The sequence below is a fragment of the Festucalex cinctus genome, chromosome 19 (assembly GCF_051991245.1).
Source record: "Festucalex cinctus isolate MCC-2025b chromosome 19, RoL_Fcin_1.0, whole genome shotgun sequence".
Taxonomy (NCBI): domain Eukaryota; kingdom Metazoa; phylum Chordata; class Actinopteri; order Syngnathiformes; family Syngnathidae; genus Festucalex; species Festucalex cinctus.
In genome coordinates, this window is record NC_135429.1 from 14,153,735 (window position 1) to 14,173,062 (window position 19,328).

General features: G+C 39.2%; 2 protein-coding genes and 1 long non-coding RNA gene across 4 annotated transcripts in view; 2 read left to right on the plus strand and 1 right to left on the minus strand.

Moving 5' to 3' along the window:
- myo1g (myosin IG) overlaps positions 1–19,328 on the minus strand; it is a 107,257-nt gene that overhangs the window by 80,091 nt on the left and 7,838 nt on the right. The gene's annotated exons all lie outside the window — the stretch shown is intronic.
- On the plus strand, positions 1,998–3,925 carry LOC144006917 (uncharacterized). The gene is made up of 3 exons (XR_013279970.1): positions 1,998–2,531; positions 2,901–2,987; positions 3,069–3,925. It is a non-coding gene; the product is annotated as an uncharacterized LOC144006917 (long non-coding RNA).
- On the plus strand, positions 5,711–18,478 carry LOC144006912 (serine/threonine-protein kinase Sgk1). Of its 2 annotated transcripts, none has more exons than XM_077506028.1 (13): positions 5,711–5,918; positions 13,361–13,436; positions 14,055–14,130; positions 14,205–14,245; positions 14,326–14,383; positions 14,468–14,551; positions 14,638–14,769; positions 14,854–14,966; positions 15,099–15,222; positions 15,310–15,405; positions 15,486–15,641; positions 15,713–15,802; positions 16,819–18,478. In XM_077506028.1, the coding sequence occupies exons 1-13, from the start codon at positions 5,891–5,893 to the stop codon at positions 16,981–16,983; spliced, it is 1,239 nt and encodes a 412-aa protein (XP_077362154.1). In that variant the 5' UTR covers positions 5,711–5,890; the 3' UTR covers positions 16,984–18,478. The 2 variants fall into 2 exon arrangements, with proteins under 2 accessions (XP_077362154.1, XP_077362152.1); XM_077506026.1 differs by lacking the exon at positions 5,711–5,918 and adding an exon at positions 12,364–12,589.

Sequence of the window (19,328 nt, forward strand, 5' to 3'; positions counted from 1 at the left end):
GAATCACGATACAGGGGTCACGATATGATACGTATCACGATACAGGGGTCACGATACGATACGAATCACGATACAGGGGTCACGATATGATACGCATCACAATACAGGGGTCACGATACGATACATATGTATCCCAATACATGATCTTAAAGGCGATACATATCCCGATATTTTATATTAATTTACTTGCATTTTGCAGAACAGTCATATGTATACCTAAAGGATATGTTTATTATGCTGGATGACAAAAATCTTTTTGTTAGTAGCTCTTCTCGTTTACCACCAACTGGCATGCCTGTTCTAAATATGTACACACTGCGGAACAAGGAGCAGTTTTCACAGACACACCGGGAAAATTATTAATAGGCATGAGCCGTTATGAATAAAAATATCAAAGTATTAAAATTACAGCTCTAAAATGTGCTTATTTGAAATATTTGGGGAAATATAAACAACAGTATTTTGTTTTTTAAACAAAATATCGGAAAATTTGTACATTAAGACACGTGCCATGTTAAGTTTATAAGTAAATACATGTTGATATTCTTCCTCTGCTTTCATTTTTCTGGGCAAGACACAGTGTCCAATCACTGGTGAGCTATTTTTGCATTAATTGAAGGCAATTCACTTCAAAGACGCTGCTGGTTTTCATTTTTTAGGTACAATGCAAGCTGCAAAGGTAAACGATAATATGCCTATTTAAAGTTAACGAGCAATATCGATTCTGACACCTGCGTATCGATACGTGTATTGTAATGAGGCCTGCAATGATATATTGCCGTATCAATTTTTTGGCCACACCGCTAAGGAACAGTGTTATGGACTTCACATTAACTAAGATACAGTGAAATGGGGATTGATATTTACTTGAGAAAAATCAGAATCTGAATGCATCAGGTTTTACTAGGCTTTTTTCAAGTAAATACCCTTTTTTTTTTTCTAGTGTATGTGCTCCCAAAATTAACAAAAATGAACTACTGCCATAGTTAATTGTACCGATAAAGATGTAATAATGTACTTGACCTCTCTGAGAGTAATAGCTTATGATTTGTAAATTTTGTAGAAGGATAGCATCGTCGGGGTTAGAATAAAAGATGAGATCGTGTATATTTTTCTGACTTTTGTTGACATCTTTTTTTTAAAACGGTGAATACTGCATTCCATTTCTGGCCAAGGAAGGAACACATGATCTGATTAAAAAAGGTGCTGACAGATGAATATATTTCATTTACGGTGGTAGCAACGGAAAAAAAAACAATCCCCAAAACAAAAACGGCTCTGCCTGTCTGTACACGCTGTCCGCCACAAACGAGAAAGTCTGCTAACTAACAGATGGATGGAAAAACAAATAGGACAGTGGGCGTCGACGGAGGTCATTATGTAATTGCTGAAACAAAATGTGAAGACTTTTGTACAGAATCTAAACCTCTGAATGCCAAGAAATGAATCATTATAATACTGGCGTCAATTCACATGAACCCAAAACTGGCACCTCTTGCCGCATTCATGACGCAGTTTTTTTTATTTGTGAAAATAATGTCATTTCCATACAACATAACCACTTATAATCTAAAGTAGGGGTGTCCAAACTTTTTCATTTGAGGGCCACATCCAGAAAATCCGAAGGACGCAAGGGCCACATAATGTTATGAAGAGAAATTGTGTTTAGTCCTAAAAATTGTACAAATAATTGATTTGTGCTTTTGCATATTTAGAAAAATGCTACAGTATATAATCCATTTTATTTGTAATATTGCAGAAGGGTTATTATAGTTCTGGAATTTTAGTTTTTATTATTTTCCAGGGTGGTTCTGTTATATTTTTTTTAATTAGTTTTAGTTCTTTAATAAATGCTTAGTTTTAGTTAGTTAGTTTTAGTATTTTTTATATATTATATATTAATATTAATATTGATATTAATAATAATTATATTAATAATTATATTAATAATAATAATAATAAATATATATTTTTGTTTTTTATGTGGCCCCGGTGATCTGTGAACTAGACATTATTGTCAGCCTTTTGGTAATAATAGAGTTAGAAGCTAGTTTCCAAGTCCCAACAAGTATCAGTCATACATTTAGCGAAACAAGAAGAGAAATTTGCCACATTATAGGTCGCTTGCACATCGTAATGCATCATGGGAGTTTTTCCTTCGGGCGCCATATTGGGTGTCCGCCGGTTCACAAGGTACACTCGCGAGTTACACGGTAGAGCTTATCAACCTGATGTAATTTTCGCAGTATTTTCACGATTTACCGGAAGATCAAAAACAACGATACAGGCAGAAGGTGTCTCTGTGTGGCGGGATTGATCCTAATTACGTCCTGACCAAGGGTGATTTTTTTTTTGACGGAGAAAGCTTGCTGGCCAAATGTGACTTCTCTGGACATCTTTCCCTACCTCGTGTTGACAACATGCTCCATAACACGCCAACAAATCCCTGGAGGCTTACAATTATTTTGTAAGCGGGTGGATACAGAGTGTAAACTTTAACATCGCATCAGAAGAAACTGTTGCTGTTGCACGTAAGTAAACCACATGGTGTTAGTAATTCTGCACACAAAAATGTTGATTTGTTCTCAGGCTTCCTGTTATCATTGTGTTTACATGCACAGCTAGGTTTACCTGATGTGGTTTTTCTAACAATTTTATAACAGGCAAATATGGCAGAGCGTATAAGAATAAAAAGTAACTATGCACAGCCTCCCCGTGGCTTAATTAAATTTAATGCTACCCTTTCACTAGTTACATGTTACTTAATCAACTTATTCTAAATGGTTAAGGTTAACCACTCTCAGAGGACGTATTTTTAGTTTCAGTTTCCAGTACAATAAAACGTGTTCATGGTAACTACTGAGCATACTGACAGCTTTTCTTATGATCTCACGGTTAAGGAGGCTGTCACAACACCCAATTTCTGTCTGGTGCCAGATGGCAACAATTCCCATCACTTGTCACGACAACACCAATAGTATTACCAGGTATGTATGGCTTTACTTTTTGTAGTTTCTTATTTAATTCTATGTTTCATATTTTCATTACAATGTTTGTAATATTTTCAGATTCAGGCACAGATGAGTTTAACTGGACGGGACTTCTGCGACTTTGTGGTGTGGACAAAGTGTGATTGAGCGAGTCCACCCAGATCGCTCGTTTTGGCCAGTTGGAAAAGCCAAGAGTTTTTTTTCCCCAAAATCCCCTCCTTACCTGAACTGCTCGGGAGAGCATTTACTAGATCAGCAGTGGACTTCCAGTGTTCCTGCTCAGCCGCTGTCACCTACCACTTGCTCATGTACTTCAAAGATGCGGAATAAAGTAGTTTTTTGTGCTGCAGCAGATTGTAAAATCAAATGATATCACTTGAAGTGTGCCAATCTAGACTTCCAAAAGGACAGTGGTTTTGTGACAAGTGTGAAACAAGGATTATTGGGAAAACTGTAACACAGTACTGGTACTTGTCTTACATTAAACAAATTTAAAAGAGAGCAACTTTTTCCTCTGTACATAGCATAATGAAAGTCATTGCGTACCCCATCAACATTACATCATACCGTCATCTCAGGATGGTAGGCACCTGTGCTAAAATAAACTACATTAATTAACAGTTCAATTTTTAACCCTGAAATTACTACATCTAATCATTATTCACTTCATTTTTGTGCTTTTAGAAATAATAGAGATTTATGCCATTACTTTAAGAGGGACCATATTGCACATTGAGTCAAATCCTGTCATTTGTATTATGTATAGCTTTGTAAACAAACCCAACAATAGAATTTGTATAAACGCTGCCTTTATTAGCGCCAAACAAACAGTCGCATGTTGTCCTCCTCCAATGCTTTGATGCTCGCCTTCGTTTCCATCATGTCATTGGCAATCAAGTCGGTGTGGCATGAGATCCCTAAAGAAACAAATAAAGAAAAAAAAAAATCACAAAAAAATACGGTACCAGTAATAGGTTTAATATAGTAAAGTAGTATAGTTTTTTTGTCAGTGTAAAAGAAATGTACACATTTTGTTGCATTTTTTAATGTATGAACATTGCTACAGGCAAATACTTATTTCTATAAACACTTCCAAATGTCTCTAAAATATAAGGTGCGTGTACACACACAAACAAAAACACATACATTCACTCATGCATACAATATATCATGTAATGAATTCTGAGTGGCATACCAGAGTCAATGATGTCAGCAGTACTTGAGGGTACAGGTTACTGGAGCCATCTGGCTGCATAACTGCAACAATCTCTGCCACTTCGAGTCGTCTTTTCTTTGCTTGTCTCTCCTGTGCACGTTCATATCTTGGCACCGACTGGGCTGAGACATAGATGTTGTAACTTGGGACCCAACTTTAATGTTGGAGCCCAGTCGGGATGATTGGACAGAAAAACGGGCGCAGGGCGACCTGTTAAAATAAACAAATATATAAACAAATAAAATATGGAAAGACTGGTTATTTTACCGCAGTAGGGTGGCCGTGAATAAGTTCTTTAGCATGATGTGTAGGCTACCGGGGCTCTGTTTTCTTGCATCAGCCCCTTCTGTCTCTTTTTTTTCCAAGTTTACATTTTGCCACCAAAAAACATGTTATCGGCATTAAAAGCCCAAGACTAATCAATCCAATTTCAGCAGTAAACACTTTGCACTGGCACTACTTGGGTGAAAATGTTCGATGTTAGCTTTCGGCTAACGTCCGCTAGCCAGCTTGTACTACCGAACTTGCTTGCTCATGAATCCAAAACATAAGCAACTTGCCCATATATGGGCGGTCGAAACGTTATTAATCCTCATGCATTAAATAAAGGTAAACAAGCTTACCGCTCACAAAGTGATCGCTGCACACACGAGCCCAAAGTAACGACTTCCCTCCGGAGTCCGCACTCCTCTGTCTCCAGGCCCTGGTTCCTAATTATTTTCGGAATTCGGAAAAAAGACCGACCATTTTCCCCCTTGGCTTTGTTCGAACAGCCAACGATACAGCAACAATGTACCATTTTAAACGCAGAAAACAAACGTGATAGATACGTGTTAGACCGAATCGCTACGTAAATGGAGGCCACCCAGCATGGCGACTACGAGAAATCCGAGGCGGAAGTGACGACATGTGCAAGCGACCTATTCATGCATGATGAGATTAGTTGAGCTCTGTTGCAGTCATTTCAAGTCACTTCCTCTGACAATTATTCATCCTCCCTCAAGATTCTTATCCGTTCCAATTAAAGTCTGCTTTGTGCCATCTGTTTCCATCGACATTTTTTATTTATTTTTTTCCATGTTGATTTAAGGTCAACACCCAGCATTCAGACTTGTCCTCGCTTGTTGTGTCCTGCAGCCTAGGGCAATCAGCTTGCCACACTGGCAAACTGGATCGCTTGCTCTCAAAACATCTCAAAGGGATTGAATATGTCGGAGCCAGAAGATGTTGATGAGCTGTGAGCAATTACAGGTGCAACTGTGGCCAATTAAAAGCATACAGTCCCTTCCCCGTCTTCCTCCCGTGGCTTTCCCTCGTCACGGAGGACCGGTTCGACACTCACGGGAGCTGTAACCAGACACCTGCGTTTTGTTTTGTTCCAGGTCGGAGGATTTCGGATGAGTGAGGGGCGCGTAGACGAGGTGCGTCACGGTTATCTTTGGTTTCAGCGACGTGGTCTGGAGGGTGAAACGCAGACGAACAAATAAGGAGGGTTGGGCTTTGGGGAAAGTTGTTTGCCTTTAAAAATCGAGGACTTTTCCACCGCGGCGAGAGCTATTGAAAAGGAAGAGGGAGAATACAGAGGGAGGTGTGTGTGCGCGCATGCACAGGCTGCGGTCACGTATCTGGATGCTCTGCTGCAGATAAATATTCTACCACTGCAGATTCACAGCTGGAATAAGCGATGAAGACTGGCAAGAAATCCATTATAGGTAGGCACACCTTTGATCCACCATTTGGGTAATTAGATTGGCAGCCTTTTAGCCGAGTCATGTTTACCCTGTCTGGGAATCGGTCTTTTACCTCTGCTGAAGCAATTTGGGAGACCTGCGCAACAGCAAAGCTGGATTTAAAGCCCTGCCAAGTCTGCCTTTTGTCAGCTCGCAAATGATCTTGTCCATTTTGCTTCGTCATCTCATTTTATTACGCCGGGCCTTGAAAACATAAGAAGGATTTCGGTGTTTAGTTACAGAGTGCTGGTGGGCATCGCTCCTCCGTGATGATGTCATCATTCGTCAGGTATCATTTGTCCGATGGGGCCGTCTGATTTGCAACAAGTGGCTGCACAAGCAAATGTATGACGGGGGCCTGGAAATGACAAGTTACTTGCAGCTGCCGGATAGATCAAATTACATTTGAATTGCAAATTTGATGATAAATGGCAGATTGCTTTTGTTGGCAGCATGGTAAGCTGTTGGTCTCGGGTTCGAATTTTGCTCATCAGTGTGAAAGATTGGATGTATGTAACAAAGTCGGCTGGGATAGGCTCTAGCTCAATTGCAACACTAAGCAAGAGGAATACAAAACTGATTAATGTAGAGATGGATGAGTACAATGCCAGGTATGGGAATCGGGGCGATACCCGGCCTTATTTCGTGGTATCAGTACTCACGAGAGCGGCCTGATGTTGCCGTTTTGTGATCAGGAACTAGAAATTTGGAATTAGAATAGAAAATTGACACTTCCCTCCTTCCTCTCTTTAATTTTTCCTCTGGTCTCTTGAGATTTCCGTAATTTGTTGAAATTTAGAGGTTTCTGGGGTTGGTGTAAGACTCTGATTTTGTAACCATGTGGATGGCAGGAAGTGTTTGGTTGGTGCTGGATTTTACTTTGATTTATCTTTCTTTTCTTTGACCTTTCCTCTGGTCTCCAGACCTTCTGAACCTCACGACTATGGCGAGACTCTGAAGTATCCGGTTAAGGTGAAGGGTAATGGGATTTTTATTCGGTTTTAGGCGAATTAATGAGTATAAATTTACACGTATTTGCACGCACGCGCACACACGCATGCACACATACACAGAAAAAGAGAGAGCAATGATAAGACGTTGAATCAGTAAGACTACCGAATGAACAATTCTGAGCTCTCTCTTAAAAAAAAAAAAGAATAGAAAATTGACAATTTCATGCAATTTTAAGGAAATGCTGTATTGGGATATATATATATATATTATTATTTTTTTATTTAAAATTAGTAAATTTTTTGGCGGGGTCATTTCTTTGTATCAAAAGTACTAGTGGTATCAGTACTAAAGAGTTGAGGACATTGGAGCTGAAAGAGAATTTTTTCCGTTTATGATTTTTTTTTTTTTATATATTTTTAGATTGTATTATCCATCCATCCATTATCTTGACCGCTTATTCCTCACAAGGGTCGTGGGGGGTGCTGGAGCCTATCTCAGCTGGCTTTGGGCAGTAGGCGGGGGACACCCTGGATTGGTTGCCAGCCAATCGCAGGGCACACAGACAAACAACCATCCACACAGGGACAATTCGGAGAGCCCAGAGGCTTGAGTTTGACACCGGAGGTTTAAGGTGGTTACATAGGAATGAGAACGCTGCTATTTTAAAAATGATTGACTTTAAGATATATGTTCTAAAAAATATTTACCGGTACCATCCAAAATGTCCCATGAACATGTGGTCAAAAAAACAGTTTTTATCAGTTTTTGTTTAAAAAAATAAAAAATAAAAAAATAAAAAAATAAAATATATATATATATATATATATCTTGTAAATGGCCTCCAAATCTATTGAGACTGACTGTTAATGTTTTAAGCAGTTTAGCCACATATCTTGTGAGAGGTTGCGGTCTGTGATAAAACGATGCAACGCACGTCTGATCAAATCAATCAAACGAGATAAAACATTTTCCACATTTGCTATATCTTTCCATGCAAACGCGGGACTGAAAGTATTTCCTATTCGGGAACTCACAAGGGAAGACGGTTTGATTTTAATTGTGACTGGACTGAGTTGGATCGCCGCCTCGAGCTTGTGCTTCTCAAATATGTGCGACTGCGAATGCAAAAAAAAAAATAATAATAAAAAATAAAGAGGCTGAATTTTAACAGGGGAGTTCAGTACATCGCTGTCGTGACTGCGTGGGCGCGAAAACGGAGGCGCGCGATCGCTTCTGCACCGACCAAACAGACTATTAAATTACCAACATAGTCATTAGCCAGCAGCCCTTCTGCTCAGCATGCAGTTGGGTTTGCCTGTGTGACTCATTCCTCTACCTTCTGCTGTCTCATAACCACAACACTGGGAATTAATACAGCACGCACAATGTGGATGGTAAAAAAAAATAAAAAATTAAAAAACCCTTTTTCAAGTTGTGCTTCCCTATTTCCAAACAAATTGCATAATTCTTCAGCGCAATGTGTGATGACAATGTCATAGTGGCAACAAATGTTTGGTGGTTTTCACAACGGTGCTAACTTGAGAGGGCGTGAAATTGACACCATAGTAACACACACAAAAACAAGCAAGGACTGCAACTAATTCTGAAGAGTCAAACATCTCCATCACTCAGACAAGACCAAGATAAGAAAGGCCCGGTGTGAGAGTTCAAGGGCTTTTACTGGATTTGATGTCATTATCCTCGACTGGCGTTCGGGAAGTGATAGTGGAGCCTGACTATCACACATCAGTCACATGACTGAACAGGATAGCAAGAAAACAGAACCAATTTTGTGAAAGTGACATGTGACAATTGACAGCACGAGAGCAGGAGAGACATTTACCAAGATGCGCTCTGATCCAAAAGTATTGGAACAGCAACTGCTTTATTTAGGCTGTATTGATGTACAAGAAGAAGAGATTAATACTAATAACTTTTTTCCCCCCCTTTGTCATCTGTATTGGATATAAAACAAGTTATTTTTTAACAGGAACAGAAAAATCTAATTTTCCAGGTTCTATCACAATTCTTCTTTGTTTTGCAGTGTTGCTCCTTTCAGTCTACACTTTTGTAAATAAAATGCATGCTTAATTGGGTTTTAGTCTGGTGACTGACTTTGCCAATCTAAAATCTTACATTTGCCTCAGCTATGATAGTATATTTTGGGTCGTTGTGTGGTTAGTTTTACAGTTAACTCCAACTGTGGTGTCATTAAGGGGGAAATAATCGGCCATTTGGCCCAATTGGCCGATGTTTGAAGGCCAATAATCGGCCGATTATAATCGGCGGCCGATTAATGGGTCGGGCACTATTTTCTACATCCGCTGTAATTCTCCTTTTGTCCCATTGAAACCATCAAAAGGGCCCTTATTCGTTCACATCGGGACTAACAATACAAAACCCGTGCATGTCTCAATGACGGCATTCCATGTGAATAATGAAAAGGAATGAGGTGAGAAAGCCTCGAAGAGGTTTGGTGTCATCATACCCTATCTGACGTGTTTCTTTGTGTAAAGCGAGCCAATTGTTTGCTCAGGTAGATTGCCTTTCACCACCACTGCACCTGAAAGAGTTATATGCCAGAAAGTGCACTTCACTTCCTCTTTCCATTACACAAGTAAAATTGGCTTCATGCAATCTCACTTCCGTTTATGAATACATGACTGTCACATGCAAAACAAAGAAACCAAAAGGGGTTCTCCACCGGCAGAAGAATGAAACTAGCATTCCAACAGGTTTTTGTATGTTTTAATACCCCTAGAAAAACCCCTTGACTCACTGGCTAGTTTTGTTATGCAGATCCGTCATTCCCCCTCAAGCTTGGGATAGCGATTTGCATAATGGCGCACTTATGTAACTTACAAGGTTAGTGAACCACTGGACCACATCCACAACAGATGGACCGATCGTTGCCGCGGCTTAGAGTTAGCTATGGCGTCATGTCTCATTTCCCTGAATTTATATAATTCCACTTGCCTGGCAAAGTCACCTTGACCTCACGGTGAGGAAACGGGAGATGCACAGACGCATACATGACATTCATACAGGATATTGTTTGGTTGCTATTTCCGCTAAATGCAATGGCCCTTATGCACGGCAATGTGTTAGACATTTCTTTCGGAAAGGTCAGATGGCAAAACGGTTTCCGCTGTCAAAATCTGACATGCCACTGAGATGACTGAAAAATACCCTCTTTTGTTAAATGTGTGATATAAACCTTAGGTTGTGTAATAGATATAAACAATAGATACTGTAGTTGCAGGTACTTTTTGAGGTCGAAATAGCACAAAAGTTTCTTCTTTACAAATATGAGGAAATTAACTTCTCCGGCCAACAATGCGGTGTGTCGCTATGTTTAGCATCAACAAAGTATTGAGTTTTAATATGTTTCATATGCGGACACTGAGTTTACATTTGTGGTATTGATAGCTAGATGGCTAAATGGATAGACAACTAGATTTATACATTTATTTACTCGCCTACTTCTAATTAATTTACTGATGTAAAATGTGTCTCCGGTTCGAGTCCAGGCTCGGACCTTCCTGGGTGGAGTTTGCATGTTCTCCCCGTGCCTGCGTGGATCTTCTCCGGGTACTCCGGTCTCCTCCCACATTCCAAAGACATGCATGGCAGGTTATTTGGGCGCTCCGAATTGTCCCTAGGTGTGCGTGCGAGTGTGGATGGTTGTTCGTCTCTGTGTGCCCTGCGATAGGTTGGCAACCAGTCCAGGGTGTCCCCCGCCTACTGCCCAGAGCCAGCTGAGATAGGCGCCAGCAGCCCCCGCGACCCTTGTGAGGAATAAGCGGTCAAGAAAATGGATGGATGGATGTAAAATGTTCTTGTAAAAAAAAACAAAAAATCAAAATGTACAGCATGTTATATACAGCAATGCCTGTTCTTAACGCGCTTTATAAATAAAGTTGAGTTGAGCAGCCAGACAGACAGGTAGTTTTTTTTTTTCCTTTTTACTTTATTATACATTTCTAAAGCTAAATAGCTCGATGGACAGACAGCTATATGGCTAGCTAGGTAATTAGCTAGTTTTTTTTTTTTTTACTTTATTATACATTTCTAAAACATTTCTAAAGGTAAACAGCTCGATGGACAGACAGCTTGATGGCTAGTTAGGCAGTTAGCTAGTTTGGTTTGTTTTTTTACTTTATTATACATTTCTATAGCTAAAATAGCTTGATGGACAGACAGCTAGATGGCTAGCTAAGTAGTTAGCTAGTTTTTGTTTGTTTTTTAAACTTTATTATAAATTTCTATAGCTAAATAGCTCGGTGGACAGACAGCTAGATGGCTAGGTAGGTAGTTAGCTAGATTTTTTTTTTTTACTTTATTCATTTCTAAAGGTAAATAGCTTGATGGACAGACAGCTAGATGGCTAGTTAGGCAGTTAGCTAGTTGTTTTGTTTTGTTTTTTTACTTTATTATACATTTCTATAGCTAAATAGCTCGATGGACAGACAGCTATATGGCTAGCTAGGTAATTAGCTAGTTTTTTTTTTTTTTACTTTATTATACATTTCTAAAACATTTCTAAAGGTAAACAGCTCGATGGACAGACAGCTTGATGGCTAGTTAGGCAGTTAGCTAGTTTGGTTTGTTTTTTTACTTTATTATACATTTCTATAGCTAAAATAGCTTGATGGACAGACAGCTAGATGGCTAGCTAAGTAGTTAGCTAGTTTTTGTTTGTTTTTTAAACTTTATTATAAATTTCTATAGCTAAATAGCTCGGTGGACAGACAGCTAGATGGCTAGGTAGGTAGTTAGCTAGATTTTTTTTTTTTACTTTATTCATTTCTAAAGGTAAATAGCTTGATGGACAGACAGCTAGATGGCTAGTTAGGCAGTTAGCTAGTTGTTTTGTTTTGTTTTTTTACTTTATTATACATTTCTATAGCTAAATAGCTCGATGGACAGACAGCTAGATGGCTAGCTAAGTAGTTAGCTAGTTTTTTTGTTTTTTGTTTTTTTAACTTTACTATAAATTTCTATAGCTAAATAGCTCAATGGACAGACAGCTAGATGGCTAGTTAGGCAGTTAGCTAGTTTTTTTTTTTTTTTAACTTTATTATACATTTCTATAGCTAAATAGCTCGATGGACAGACGGCTAGATGGCTTGCTAGCAAGCTAGACAGACAGATTTTATGTGATTTATCACTGCGCTGTTAACATGTGCAGCAAGTGCTCCCTCAGCACGCTGTCAAATAGCACACATTACTAGTTTTTTTGCACTTGCAGCCTCCCATTGAATGAAATGAGGAGGAAGAGATCCGCACACTCCCACATCTTCCACCTCCTCCTCCTCCGCTGCAGCGAGGTCGTCATCAACCACCTCCTGCAAGCGAAGGGGTGCAGCGGAATCCCGTGACGTCACGCCCCCGTCGGTTGTCATGGCGACGGCCGTGACGTGTATGGGCGTCGCCAGCGGGTACCACGTGATTTATATAAATAACAGCGGCCGTCCCAGCGCGTCGGCATTCGGCAAGTTAAGAGCGGATCGCGGATCAGCGTGATTGGAGCAAAGCAACACGGAGATACCCGATTTTGAGATTATCACTGAGAAAATATTGTTTTTGGGTTTTGTTTGTTTGTTGTTTTTTGGTATTTAACTACAACATGGCTGTGACTGAAGCGGGATGCGACCTCACGTACTGCAAAATGAGGGGAATTGTTGCTGTTCTCACCGGTGAGCCAACAAAATATTCTTGTAATTTGACCTATTTTTTATTTTATTCAATTCAGGTGTCTTATTTCGCTGAGTTATTCAGGTTGCCTAAATACTAAGGCATAGTTCTCCTTTTACCTGTCAGGATAACGTGTTCTGTATTGTGTTTCGGTGTTGTATTTTACGCGTAATTACGCGTGGCGCCAATGAAATTAACACCTTTTCAATAATGTATAACTTCACTCTTTCAATTTTTTTTTTGAATGGAAAGCGTTTTGCTGCAACCACCGATGACTGAATGAGTGACCCAAGAGGTTGCGTAACGAATAAGCCCGCAGTATTAAGAGTTCCTTGCTATGCAATGGCGCAAATCTGTCATATAAAAGGATTTATGGAGCTCGCACACAACGGATTATTGCACTAGCAGAGTTATTTTTTCTTTTCGAATAAAATCCCCTTTGTTTACAACATTCTTAACGTCCTTTGTCCATTGTGCTCACCTGCCACAGCATTGGGTACACTTACAAAATCAAAAGGTGCATCATGTTTTTGTTTTTTATTCTAATTTGATTTGATGGCTTTTATTTTTTTGTTTGTGTCTTGCATAGTTCCTTTTAGATTGTTTAACTCACCTGTAGAAACAACAGAATCACTGTATAGCTTTAAAAATAAAACCCGAATTTTGTACAGGCATTTTCAATATGGATTTTCATGGTGTGTACCTCTTGATGGGACCAGTGAGTCTTGTTTGCTGTCTGCTAACGTCATTGGCTCCTTTGCTTCCATTTTCAGCTTTCATCAAGGAGCGAAAAATGGGGTTGAATGACTTCATCCAGAAGCTGGTGTCGACCCCTCATATCTGCCAACAGTGAGTAGACAGCATTTCACCATAAAACAAACTGTTCGGTTTGAATAGAAATGGAAAATTAGTCGCAAGAGGCAATTTTGCCAGTCATCAGAACTTTTGTAGTTATTTCGGACCACTTGCCCAATTAGATGACTGGCCAATCTAATCTGCCACCTGATCTTGGTAGGACATTCTGTGAAAGGCTTAATCTGGGTCTGAGAAGCCAGGGTAAGAATAGGCCTTTTATGATGAGCCTGGAACAACCTGCCCACTTGTTTAATCACCTGTACAGAAAATCCCTGGTGTCCACTCGATAAACCAATTATCAAATTAAAACATAACGTGGCTTGCACCATCGCAGTGATCTACATTTGTGGGTTGGCCTAGAAATGTGCAGTCTTATTGTACAAAATGTCCTTTAAAAGCTCTGAAAGGGCAACTGGCGGAGTCCTGCTGAGCTACCGCTTAAGCTTTTGCTCAGACGGGTCAACACTGAGGCAACTTGACCTGTCTTGATGCATCAAACGGTTCATTCACTCCACAGCGAAAAATGCTGTTCAAATGTATCTTTTTAAAAAAACAAGGTTCACGATGGTACAAGTGAATTTAATCCATCGAATCTTTTTTTTGTTTTTTCAGCGTTGAAGTCAACAACTTCCTGAAGATTGATGAGAATCAGAACGAGGAGGTTGAAAATGAGCTTGCTGAAAGAAATGTAAGCAAAGGATGACTTACTGTCGCCTTTGACAGTATTGGAATATAATTGTGTTTCTTATTCTTGTCTTTCAGAGGTTCCTAAATTCGCAAAGTTCACTTGCCGAGGACACTCAGTAAGTAAATGCATCGCTTAAAGTTTGACAAAATGAAAATTCTCTGCAAACCCTGATGGCATATCCGTGACTCTTTTCAGAATCAAACCCTGTGATTTCGACTACCTCAAGATCATCGGCAGAGGCAGCTTCGGAAAGGTAATTTCTTTTTTTTTTATGATACCTTTTCTTTCATTATTTTCCCACTGGTTGTGATGCTAATGTGCATTTGCTCTGATAAAGGTTCTGCTAGCACGACACAAGGAGTCCACGAAATATTATGCTGTCAAAGTGCTCCAGAAAAAAATCATACTTAAGAAGAAAGAGGTACAGTACATTTTTTTCAAATGTCTCATGAACTTAACAGAGTAATAAATTCGACCATAATGAAAATGTTTTTCCCTCCCTTGCAGCAAAAGCATATCATGGCTGAACGCAGCGTTCTCATGAAGAACATCAAGCATCCCTTCCTCGTGGGGCTGCATTACTCCTTCCAGACGACTGACAAGCTTTACTTTGTACTCGACTACGTCAATGGCGGGGAGGTAGGGAATTCCTCGCGTGATCTCGACATAAACCACAGCAGAAAATGCATTTGTCGTAAAAGTTAACAGCTTTTGTCCTTTTAGCTCTTCTACCATCTTCAGAGAGAAAGGATCTTCTTGGAACCCCGTGCCAGATTTTACACTGCAGAAATTGCAAGCGCACTGGGCTACCTCCACTCACTGCACATTGTGTACAGGTAATCATTAAAAAATAATAATAAAAAATAAAAAATAAAAACAACAACAACAACAGCGCTCCCTTGTGGACATTTTCAAGAAAACATTTTCAGTGTGGCGCATCATTTGTGTTCCCATTTTTCCCCTCACAGGGACCTTAAACCTGAGAACATCTTGTTGGACTCCCAAGGCCACATTGTCCTGACGGACTTTGGTCTCTGCAAAGAGGGACTTGAACCCAATTGCACAACAACAACATTCTGTGGGACACCTGAGGTATAAACCATGTCCATAATAATACTCTGCTGACCTGTGAACACACAAATGGCAAATAAAATGACTCTTGTGTTTTAATCTTCATAGTATTTGGCTCCAGAGGTTCTCCAGAAGCAGGCCTACGACCGCACAGTTGACTGGTGGTGTCTTGGATCGGTGCTCTATGAAATGCTCTATGGACTTGTAAGTTGAAACTGCACCAGATTTCTTATCCGTGTGTGAAACGACACTAAACGTGTAACTATTGCTTGTGTATTGTGCAGCCTCCTTTCTACAGTCGCAACACAGCTGAGATGTACAACAACATCCTGCACAAGGTTCCTGTGCTCAAACCCAACGTGTCAAACTCGGGAAGGGAGCTGCTTGAGGGGCTTCTCCAGAAGGATCGTACCAAGAGATTGGGGGTGAAGGACGATTTTGTAAGTACTCAAAACTGGATTCAATTACACTTGATGTGGAACTCAGAATAAAAATATTTGCTTCTCTGTAGCTCGAACTGAAGTACCATTCCTTCTTCTCGCCAATCAACTGGGACGACCTAATGGCCAAGAAGATCACTCCACCCTATATCCCCTCTGTGGTAGGTTCAAATGAAGATTTCAAGTTGGGATGGGCGTGAATGATTTAAATTAAGAGTTTGGCACTGCATCATACTGAGTGAGGATTGTAATACTGGTATACATTTTTACTCTAAAAACAGTTGGGTCAAAAATGGACCAATCCTCTACTTGGGTCAGTTTGGCTTTCTGGGTTGTTTTGCAAAAAAGAAAGAAAGAAAAAAAAAAGAAAAAAAAGAAAAAAAAAAGGTGACTTTATATAAAACAACAAAAAATGTTGGGTGAGATCATCTACTTCAGTCAGTTTAACCCACCTTTTGGTCAAAAAGTGGGTCATTTTCTGTAAAACAACCCAGAAAGTTGGGTCAGATCTTCTCTAAAACAACAACCAACAAAAAAAAAAAAAAGGGATCGCGCTGCATATAACCCATAACGTTGGACTAGATCCACAACTTGGGTTAATTTTAGGGGGGGGGCTAAAATTTATGACAATTTATGTGGGAGGGGGGTTTTGGTGGATTAATTTTGTGTAAATAAAAAATAAAAAAAAATACAAAATAAAAATAAAATTAAAAAATAAAATAAAAATAATAAATAAATACAATTTTAAAAAGGGATAGTCAGATCCTCTACTTGGGTAAATTTCACCCAACCTTCTGGCTTGTTTAGCTAAATAAATAAATTACAAAAAAAAACAACAACAACAACAACAACAAAAAACTGACTTTTTTGTGAGTAATTTTGTCTAAAACAACCCTGAAAATTGGGTCAGATTCTCTACATGGGTCAATTTGATCCAACTTTGGGTTAAAAAAAAAGAAAAAAAAAAGAAAAAAAAAGGTGGGGGTGGGGGGGCATTTTGTATAAAACAACCTGCAGAACGTAAGATCAAATTGACCCATCAAGTGTATCGGTGCATTTTTGATCCACAATTGGATTACTTTTGACCCAACTGTTTTTAAGATGGCCGTTTGTTTCGGTTCAATACACCGACAAACTCTAAATATCAATGACATTTCCATTCTGCTTGATTTTGCAGAGCGGCCCTACAGACCTCCGCCACTTCGACCCCGAGTTCACCCACCTCCCCGTGTCCTCCTCCCTGTGCAACGACACCTTCAGTGTGACCAGCAGCATCAAAGAAGCAGCGGGGGCGTTCCCAGGATTTTCCTACGGGCCACCGGCAGAACATTCCTTTTTGTGAAAAATCGGTATCATGGATTGATCATTCTCTCCCAGAAACTCTGGATTGAGTTTGGTTTCGACAGCGGGGACCACGTGGAACCAGCCGCATGTCTGTACGGGACCTAGTGAGGCTCAGATCTTGAAAGATCTTTTGACACGCACTGAGATGGACTCGCGTTACATCACTGGCCCTACACGTCTGCCTCTAGCATCTAAAACTGTGCCAAGTAGTGATGCACTTCAGGATCATCCACCATGACCCACCGGTGACGGGACCTCGCAGCTCCTGATGTGACGACGAGAAGTGCCTGATGATTAAAAAGCAATTGGGACGGCGCCTGCAAGAGTCACCTTTATCCCAATACTATTCCACTTGACTTTTGACAGGGGCACACTAGCCGTTCAGGGTGATGCCTTCATTCCACGTTTGCATATTATGTATGTTCCAACTGAAATGCTCACCACGTTCATTATGCAATTTTATTTCATGTTGATGTTCTATTGCACGTATGGAAACATGGGTCAAGAAAAGATATCTGCATTCTTCTAATTCATATCTTTACTTTGGACCAAATCCCTATTCTAAATATGTAAATTTTAAAATTCTATTTATGTTTGCAAAAACACAAGAGGTTTACTGTTTACCCTTTGTAATATGCAGAATATACAATAAGTTAACCTTTCCCAGTGTGTACTGTGTATATATAGATATGTGATGTATTCATAGATTTCATGAAACATATTTAATGAATGGCAATATCTCTCTCTCCAAATCCTACATTTACAAGCAGAGACTTTCGTAGTCATATATCTAGATTATTTTATTGATCCACAACATGTGATTCAACCAGCAATAACAGGTCTAAACAATATATATCAATAATTCTCACAATACACTCCAAACTATATTAAAGATGTCTTCATATTTCTGCATCGTTTCGAGAGAAACTGTGAATGTTTTGTGCCTATCCAGGGCGGCCTGACCCTTGTATGCTGTGTGTACAGTACATATCTCTTTTCCATTACCTGTTGTTCCCTCCAGTAGAGATCTTGATTTATATAAGTGCTTCATTAACTTGACTAAGAAAGAACAATAGGATGGAGCAGGCTTCGGCATTAGCCACAAGCCTTCTGCTTAATAGGGTTCTTAAAAGTGCAATAAAATCCCATTGGCTTTGATGGAGGATTTATCGACGGGCCTTGCAACAAAATGGGAATAGTAATGTAAGAAGTTGCGTTACATTATTGGAAATGGATGATTTACTGCTCGCGCATATTCAAAACTGATGCATGTTAAGAGGTGCGTTTTAAAGCCTGCTGAAAAAAAAAAAAAAGCACTGCACAGTTCAACATCATTTTCTTCCATATTTGGAAGTTGTACTTTTCTCTTTTGTATTTCAGTGTGTATTTATTTTTCCTGCCATTGTTACGATATGATGAAAGTAATTTACATGATCTACTTAAATCTTGAAATTTAATGTCAGAAATTCCAAATAAAATCTCTTACCTGATAACCATTCTTGTCAACTTGTCACTGTGACACGCCATCTCTTTCAAGTATAATACTTATCCCTATTATCAAAAACAAATGAACAATAGTTACATAGGATACATAAACGTTTATCATACATGCCACAATTTTCCACGATTTCTGGTTTCATATTCAATTTGTTAACTACAAGTTTGAAGGCTCTATACCGTTAAGGAAACAAGGTCACAACATTTGGGGAAATTCAAATGCTGTATATATATAATACACTAACTTGTTTTAAAAAACAAAAACAAAAAACAGCAAACCGATTAGAAATATCAATACAGCATATGACTTACCTGCTTGCATGTTCAAGTAGGGGAAAGTATAAACTTATCCATTCCTACCACCATATATTTATTTCATTATTACGTTTTATTTAAAATAAATGTATTGTACTGTACCTAAGCTACAGTAAATACAACTAAATAGTACTTTCACGTAAAAAGTAGGGGGGGGGGGGGGGGGGGGACTACTGCACTGGATTTTTTTTTAAGTTGTGTGCTATGCAAGGAAGCTTCAAATACGTTTCATTTAATTACATATTTACCGTTTTAATGTAGTGACTAATTTGTTCTAAAATGTGTTTACTATAAAAGGTATTTACTACGAAGGCATTTTAATTTCACTGAACGTGTTACAATGACAATAAGGACATTCTTCTTCGAGTAGTCTATTGCACAAATAATGACAAACAACAATTTAGCGTTCTTCAACTGGATGGTAATTAACATGTACTTAATGTGAGATTTTTTTTAATGTAAAATACGTACATTAGTTTTGGAACAATGAAGGTTCGGAAAGAATGACCGTGTGAACCAACATTTTCACAC

Coding starts and splice junctions, on each gene's coding strand:
- LOC144006912 (XM_077506026.1), top strand. CDS start 12,520: ATGGCTGTGACTGAAGCGGGATGCGACCTCACGTACTGCAAAATGAGG. Junction 14,131..14,204: donor ATGAGCTTGCTGAAAGAAAT/GTAAGCAAAGGA, acceptor CTTGTCTTTCAG/AGGTTCCTAAATTCGCAAAG. Junction 15,406..15,485: donor ATGAAATGCTCTATGGACTT/GTAAGTTGAAAC, acceptor TGTATTGTGCAG/CCTCCTTTCTACAGTCGCAA.